This window comes from Myotis lucifugus, unplaced genomic scaffold (genome assembly GCF_000147115.1).
Source record: "Myotis lucifugus unplaced genomic scaffold, Myoluc2.0 scaffold_6987, whole genome shotgun sequence".
In the NCBI taxonomy this organism is placed as follows: domain Eukaryota; kingdom Metazoa; phylum Chordata; class Mammalia; order Chiroptera; family Vespertilionidae; genus Myotis; species Myotis lucifugus.
This window is the reverse complement of record NW_005878035.1, coordinates 1-8,068: the sequence shown is the minus strand read 5'-3', so window position 1 is coordinate 8,068 and position 8,068 is coordinate 1. Positions and strand designations below refer to the sequence as shown.

At 51.4% G+C, this 8,068-nt stretch overlaps 1 protein-coding gene across 1 annotated transcript; it reads right to left on the bottom strand.

The window, feature by feature from the left end:
• Positions 1–1,406: 1,406 nt before the first annotated feature.
• Positions 1,407–3,832, bottom strand: LOC102443309 (kallikrein-7-like). Its single transcript, XM_006109207.3, has 5 exons — positions 3,630–3,832; positions 2,933–3,060; positions 2,330–2,483; positions 1,924–2,171; positions 1,407–1,636 (listed from the first exon to the last, which is right to left on the bottom strand). The coding sequence occupies exons 1-5, from the start codon at positions 3,815–3,817 to the stop codon at positions 1,407–1,409; spliced, it is 948 nt and encodes a 315-aa protein (XP_006109269.2). The 5' UTR covers positions 3,818–3,832.
• Positions 3,833–8,068: the final 4,236 nt, after the last annotated feature.

Below are 8,068 nucleotides of genomic sequence, written 5' to 3'. Positions count from 1 at the left end.
TCTGTGGACCAATGGGAGAGCAGGAAGTAATGCAATCTTGCCAGAGGACATTGGCTGGGTGTCTCTGTAGACCAATGGGAGGGCAGGAATTAATGCAATCTTGCCAGAGGACATTGGCTTGAGCTCCCAGCCACAATGGGACCAATCACGGGAAGGGGGCGGGGCTTCCGTCATGAAGGACTCTTCGCCCAGCCACTAAAAGAAGGCGGATTGTCTCCAGGGAACCCACCCCCAGGCCCTTGCCCAGGAATGTGGGACAAGATACTCTCTGGGAACCAGGGGCAGAACCAATGACCTAACTTGCAGGGTCAAGTGCAAAATTAAAAGGAAGACCACCTGGAGCAAAGATATGAATTTCAAAACAGCAACAAGAGTTTAAAGCAAGTGCGGGCCTGCCCCCAGCGTGGGGCTCTGTGTCCCCGCACACCTTGCACATTCTTGACTCAGTCCTTCGGTGGGGGCAAGGGGGACCCCCCATTCTTTAGGACACACAGCCCTGTGCTGTCACCCCTCTCCCTAACGCACACATCCCCCTGCCTCTGAAAGCAAATATGAGCAAAGAGAGTGGAGGTACTAAGAGGCAAAGAGACAAAGTGAAACAGAGAGAGAGAGGTAGGGGAGAAGGAGGGGGATAGAGAAGCAGACATTTTGGGGTGGGGAAACAGGCAGAGATGGAAGAAATGAAGAGACTGACCGAGGCAGAACATGAGAGAGAGAGAGAGAGAGAGAGAGAGAGAGAGAGAGATCCCAACATAGAGAGAACACAAATGAAAACAAGGAAATGAAATGTAAGGAGAGCTGATTCTCAGAGGCAGAGATGAGGTTACAGAGACGAAGAAGGGGGAGCAAAGAGGAGGGAGGGGGTCCTTCCTTTCCCAGGCAGGACCCAGGCGAGGTGAATGAGACAGAAGCTTCTGGCACGAAATCTCAGTGATGGCAATAAACAATATTTTTAGTGCAATGCCTTGAGAATCACATTTAATATGAATTTAAAAAAATCTGTGACAATCAGTTTACCCCAATTTTAGATACGTGAGGACAGTATCATGCTTTGCCGAACCATACAGAAGCCGAGAGGCAAATGGACAATTGAGTCAAACATGGTTCTTTATGGAAAATTCTGATAGTTTTGCCCATCAAGGACTTTTGCAAGGGTTAAAAAAATATCACATTAGAATAGGATGCACCTTGGCCACTGAGTGTTTGGTGCCCCCCGAAAGTTGGTGCTTGAAGCCAGTGTGCCTCACTCCCCTTGCCCACGTCTCACCCCCCATTCTCTCACCGTCAGTCCGTTCCCTTCAATTTTGTGCCCAGCCCCAGGGCCCACCCCAGCCCATGGGCTCCAGCTCAAGCCCTATGCAGAGAAGTGGGTCGAGAGAGCCAGGAGAGCAGGATGGTGAAGTGTGCTAGAGGTGGTTGGGCACCGGGGTGGGGCCCCCAGACTCTGGGCTGGGAGGAAGCAGGGCCACGGAGGGAGTGGGGAGGGGGGGGGTCCTCACATTGCAGGCGTTGGTCTTCGAGTTGGGTTCGCCGGCACACACCATGGATTTTCCCAGCAGGTCCTTGTAAATCCTCTTGCAGTTCTGGGGGGTGATGAGCCTGATGTTCGTGCACATGAGCTCCGACGGGAAGGTCACTGTTGAGGAGGTGGGCAGTATAGGCCAGTCAGAGGGGTGGGCCTGGAGCGCCTCGGGTGATCATGGGAGAAGATGTGGGCCCTGCACCTTGAACTAACCAGGGGCTGTAGGGCTCAGTACTATTGACGTGACAAGGGGCCATGCCTTCTGGCCTCCTGGGTTGGCGGGTTGGCGGCGTGGGGGGTGGGGTGTTGCGGGGGGAAGACAAGGACCTAGGACCTATCCTCCTGGGTCTGAGGGCAGAGGGGCGGATGGCCAGTGCTCTTAGGTCGCCGAGCAGCCTCACCGTCGGGGCTGGTCATGGTGCCCCAGCCGGAAACGGTGCACGGGGTCCCGGCCGGATCGCACTGGGTGGGCAGGTTGACTTTCCTCACGGCTGACGTCAGCTTGGCGGAGTCGCTCAGCTTCACCAGCATGATGTCATTCTCGTGGGTCTGTGTGGAGTATTGGGGGTGGACGAAGGACTCCGTGGCCTTGATCTTCTGGCCTTTCCTGCTGTTGAGCCGAAAACTGCCCATGTACACGTTGTAGTCGCTGGGAGGAGAGAGAGACATTCAGAGAGAGGCCCCGCCCCCGAGAGAGGGGGATGGGGCCCGGAGAGAGAGGAGCAGGGGTGCAGAGATAAGGGGACAGGGACCCAGGGGGAGGGGGCAGAGACCCAGGGGGAGCCTTGGGGACTCCCTGCCACGCACCTCATCTGGCAGTGGGCGGCGGTGACCACCCACTCCTCGTTCACCAGGACGCCCCCACAGTGCAGCTGATTGCCTTTGAGCAGGGCCACCTGATAGGGGTGGGAGCCTCTTGGACATGGAACTCCATCGATAATCCGGTCCGCCGTATTCTTTTCTGGAGAGAAATGTGGGGAGCACATGGGTAGCACGCCTCCGGGCCAAGCTGAGGCGTCACCGGGGGATGTGCAGGGACGGACAGAGAGGCGTGGAGAAGGGCAGAGGCAGACACGGAGCCCAGGGCAGAGACAGCTGCAGACGGAGATGGAGAGAGACGGAGGGAGCCTGCTCAGAAGCCCAGGGCAGCAGCTGGTCTGGAGGCAGCCACAGCGTCTGATGAGGGAGACACTGAGGGCGGGAAGCAGCCTGGAGGGCGCCCAGAGCCCAGGAGTCAGGAGGGAGCAGGAAGAAAGGAGCCACAGCCCAGGGGCCATGTCTCCATGGGAGGAGGCTGCTGCAGGGGAGGGTCCTGACTCAGGGGCTCCTTGGAGAGAGGGGGCCTGGAGAGGGGAGGTGGGGGACTGTGAGGCCCAGGGGCAGGGGCAGGACTCCCAGGCTGGTCCTCACCTGCTTGTCTAGCAGATCCCAGGGCGAAGGACAGCAGTAGGAGCAGCAGGGGCTGGAGCCGGGGACCTGCCATGTGTCCTGTCTGAGCCTCTGTGGCTGCCACAGAGGAAGGGCCTCCTGTGCTGGGGCTGGAAAGACAGAGAGTTCAGGAAGCAGGACTCCTGGTCTCCAGGTCCCTTCTCTTCCCTCAGACCCAGGAGCCCTGGTCTCTACTCACCTCCTCCCTCAGACCCAGGAACCTTAATCTCCACCCACCTCCTCCCTCAGACCCAGGAGCCCCAGTCTGCACCCACCTCCTCCCTCAGACCCAGGAGCCCCAGTCTGCACCCACCTCCTCCCTCAGACCCAGGAGCCCCAGTCTGAATCCCTCTCCCCCCTCAGGCCTAGAATCCTTGTCCCTCAGCCTCCTTTCCTGCCTTGGACCCAAAAACCTTGCCCTCCTGCCACATCTTCCCTCCAGCTCGGGTTTTAGGCCCCCAGAATCCCTTCCTCTGGGGACCTAGGAATCTGGCCTCCCACCCCTCCCCGTGCATAAGCCTGTGCCCCCTGTTCCTTTTCTCTAAGAGACTCAAAATTCCACCTCCACCTTCTCATCTCTCAGAACCAGGACTCCAGAACCCTCCTGGGCCCCTCCCCCAGGAGTAGGAGTCAGCCGTCCCGCCAGCCTCACCTCCTGCCCCGAAAGGCCCCTTCTCACCTGCCGGTGGATCTGATCTGATCTGATCTGGGCTCCAGAGGAGGTTGGGAGCCAAGCCTGTCTAGCCCTGCGCAGGGCGGCCCTCTTATAGCACCGCCGCCCCCACTCCCGCCTCCGCCCCGCACCCAGGTTCCTCGGGTGCAGGTGGAGCCAGCTCTGAGACGCCCCCTTCCTGAATTTGCGGTCATCTGGAACCCCTGAGGCAGCTAAAGCAATAGGCCTGCACCGTCTCCACCCTCCCTCCCGAGGCTGCGTGGGGGCGGTACCCAGCCGGTTCACCCCCGCACATTCTGGGCCTGGTGGCAGCTCCCCAGGGAGGGGCCAGGTGTAGGCCTGCGGAGGGGCAGGAGCTGCACGGCTCAGGAATGGACTGTGTGCGACCATTGTTCCTGCCCTCGCCCCCTCTCAGCCGAGGCCTCGACCCTACACCCTGACTCTGATCCGCCTGGGGGAACTGGTCTAGGCAGAATCCCAGACGTGTCTTTGAGCCTGAACCCAGCGCCACCCCTAATATAGGGGTACCAATGAGAGAGGGCGGGCTCTCCCAACCCCACCCCACTAAATGCCTACTGCCATCGCTTGGTCTGCGCCTGATATTACACACCGATTTCTATCCCTACTATGCATTTGTTAACAAAAATATCTGTACCTTGTATTGCCTAACGTAGACTTTTATTTCACTCTGTAAAAGACCCTGGACATGTTCCCCGCCGACTGCATTTATTTCTGCTTTCTTTATATGGTCGCATACTATTTCTCACTGCAGAATCATTCCGCTTCACATTGAAGCACATTGGAATAGTTTTCATTTTCATAAAATCGGATGAATGTCTTTGTATCATCTTACCTTTGCTCATCGCATTCATCGCATTCATTAAAAAAAAATATCCACTGTGCATTGACTCTGAGCCAGAAACTATCCCGGCCTCTGGGGACACAGCATCAGCAAAACAGAAATTCCCTCACAGAGCCTCTTGTTCCGTTGGGCGGAGGAGACCTTGATTAGCAAAATAAAAGCTTAAAATACATAGTCTGTTTTTTTATTTTTATTAAGTTTATGGGGATGACATTGGTCAATACGTTTATACAGCATGGGAGAGAAGTAGGCTTTACCATTGTTCGTATGGAAAATCATACAATAATGAATAAATGATAGTACAAGAACAAATTGTATTCCCTGTGCTCACAACTATAAACCGACATTCGCCCCACCCTGGGTAGGTTTCAAGTGTACATTTCTACGATGCGTGAGCTGTATGTTGCCTTGTGTGCCCACCACCCGGAGTCAAATCATCTCCCATCACCATATATTTGATCTTCTAAAGGGTCAAATATATACCCTTTGCTCCCCCTTAACCCCCTTCCCAATGGTAGCCGCCATACTGTTGTCCGTGTCTATGAGTTTTTGCTTGTTTGTTTTTTTGTTGTTTTCAATTTTATATCCCACCTAGAAAGTGAAATCACATGGTTCTTGACTTTTTCTGTTAGACTTATTTTGCTTAGCATGATATTCCATGTTGTCATAAATGACAGTATTTCATCTTTTCTTATGGCTGAGTAGTATTACATCTATAATAATAAAAGCGTAATATGCTAATTAGACCAGACAGCCGAACGACCTTCCAGATGTCCTTCCGAATGAAGCTGCGGCGGCGGTGGGGACTGAGGCAGAGGCGGTTAGGGGCGATCAGGCAGGCAGAGTGGTTAGGGGTGATCAGGCAGGCTAGCAAGCAGTTAGGGGTCATCAGGCAGGCAGGTGAGTGGTTAGGGGCCAGCAGTCCTGGATTGGAGGGAGGGATGTGGGATCGGGCCTAAACCGGCAGTCAGACACTTCCCAAGGGGTCCCGGATTTCGAGAGGGTGCATGCTGGGCTGAGGAACAACCCCCACCCCCCCCCACGCCCCTGTGCACCAATTTTGTGCACTGGGCCTCTAGTTATATACAAGTACCACATCTTCTTTATCCAGTCATCTATTGAAGGACACTTCAGTTGTTTCCATTTCTTCGCCACCATGAATTATGCTGCAAGGAACATAGGGGTGCATATGTCTTTGCAAATAAATGTTTTCAAAATGTTTGAATAGATACCCAGAAGAGGGGGTGATGGGTCATATGGTAACTATTCGTACATTTTCGAGAAACCTCCATCCTGTTTTCAGAGTCCCAGTTTACATCCCCACCAACAGTGAATGAGGGTCCCTTTTTCTCCACAATCTCTCCAACACTTATTACTACTTGTCTTGTTGATAATAGCCATTCCAATAGGTGTGAGGTGGTATCTCCTGGTAGTTGTGATTTGCATTTCCGTAATAGCTAGCAACGTTGAGCATCTTTTCATACATCTGTTGGCCATTTGTATGTCTTACTGGGAGAAGTGCTTTTTCAGGTCCTCTGACATTTAAAAAAAATACATTTTTATTGATTTCAGAGAGGAAGAGAGAGGGAGAGAGATAGAAACATCAATGATGAGAGAGAATCATTGGTGGGCTGCCTCCAGCACATCCAGGGGACAGAGCCCCCAACCCAGGCATATGCCCTTGGCCAGAATCGAACCTGGGATCCTTCCGTCCACAGGCCAACACTCTATCCACTGAGCCAAACCAGCTAGGGCTGACATTTTTAATTAGATTGTGTGTTTGTTTGGTGTTGAGTTGTATGAGATTTTTATACATTTTGGATATCAACCCCTCGTTGGACCTGTCATTTGCAAATATCTTCTCCCATTTGGTTGGTTGCCTTTTTGTTTTGTTGGTGGTTTCTTTGGCTGTGCAGAAGCCTTTCAATTTGATATGGTCCCATTCATTTATTTTTTTGCCTTTACTTTCCTTGCCTTTGGGGTCAAATTAATAAAATCTTATCTAATACCCAGGTTCATAACTTTATTACCTATGTTTCCTTCTATGTAATTTATTGTGTCAGGTCTTCTATTTAGGTCTTTGATCCATTTTGAGTGAACGTTTGTATATGGGCACTGGTGGAGGTAAGTGTTATGAAGAAAATATAAGACCAGAAGGATAGATAGGACATTATTGGTTCTCTTTCCTCTCAGGAGGAAAAACCTCTGGGGTTATAGTGTGAGATAAAACCATTGGAAAGACCCCACGTGAAGAGGACCGTTGAACAAAATCTTGAAGGAGGTGGTGGATGAATCATGTAGCTACTTGGGATTAGCCATCCCCAAGAGAGAGAACAGTCAGGTGAGAAGGGAAGGGGTGACCTAGAATGTTCTAGCAGATAAGTTTTTTTTTTACTGTGTCTGAATGAGTCAAAGGGAGAAGGGTGGACAATGAGGTCAGAGACATCACAGGACTTGGCCATCACAGGGATTGAGGACCAAGGTAGGACGTTGGCTCTACTTTGAGCGAGATGGGAGCCATTGCCAGATGACTCCTAGAGAGCCAATTTCTGTTAGTGGGATTGAACCTCACTTCTAAGTCAGACGCCAAATTATAACTTATTTCCCATTCTGAGCTCACATCTCATCTCAATCCTGACCCCTAACCCAATTCTACCTCGATCCCATAATTTGACTCATCATAGACATTGTTGCTGCCTACCCAACATGCACTCCCCCTGCCATTCTGTCAGAACCTTGATTTAGGTTGGGGATAGCCTGCTGTGCTCCTGTGACCACAAATGAGCTTGACTGCACCGAGCATGGGGGCCCATGTCTGCTGTTCAGGGATAGTTAAGAAATGGACACGTGGTGCAGTTCTAGCCAATGAGGAGTGAGGGGAAGACCATTGGGCCACTCCTGGGAACAGCTTTCTTCTTGCCAAAGCAAGACGTGAGAAGAGTTCTCCTTCGCTCTGTTAGATGGCGTCCCTTATGGATGTAAAATTAGGAAGTGACACAGCTCTCTTGGACCTATGGAGGGAAGTGGCCAGTAGACAATGTCATAGATAGGATCTCTGATGTGGTCACTGAGCTGGCGAGTTAATGGCCCGTGGAGCCCCCTTATCTCATGTCATATCTCATTCTGGTTCGAAGATATTTTTGGTTCCCACAGCCAAACTTTTCCCCACTGAGACCTCAATGTTGAGTCCAAATCTCACATGATATCCAAAATCCAATCTTAAACCATGAATGTAAATCCAATTCTCTGAAGCCCTGATATTTACTAATAAATAACCAGACTTGTCTTCTGCTAGGACTTGCATATCTGTCAATGTTTTTAATTATTATTATTTTTCTGATTTTGTTGCTAAACACTGGTCTGTATAAGCAGAGGGGATATGTCTGTGATATTCACTGTTTTTTTTTTTAGCATTCAGCCCAGATCAGGGAACACAGGAGGCACTTAAATAATACTTGTTTGCAAATTATTGGCATCCACAGTTCTGACAACTTTTTAAAAAAATATGTTTTTCTTGATTTCAGAGAGGAAGAGAGAGGGAGAGTGATAGAAACATCAATGATGAGAGTGAATCATCGATCGG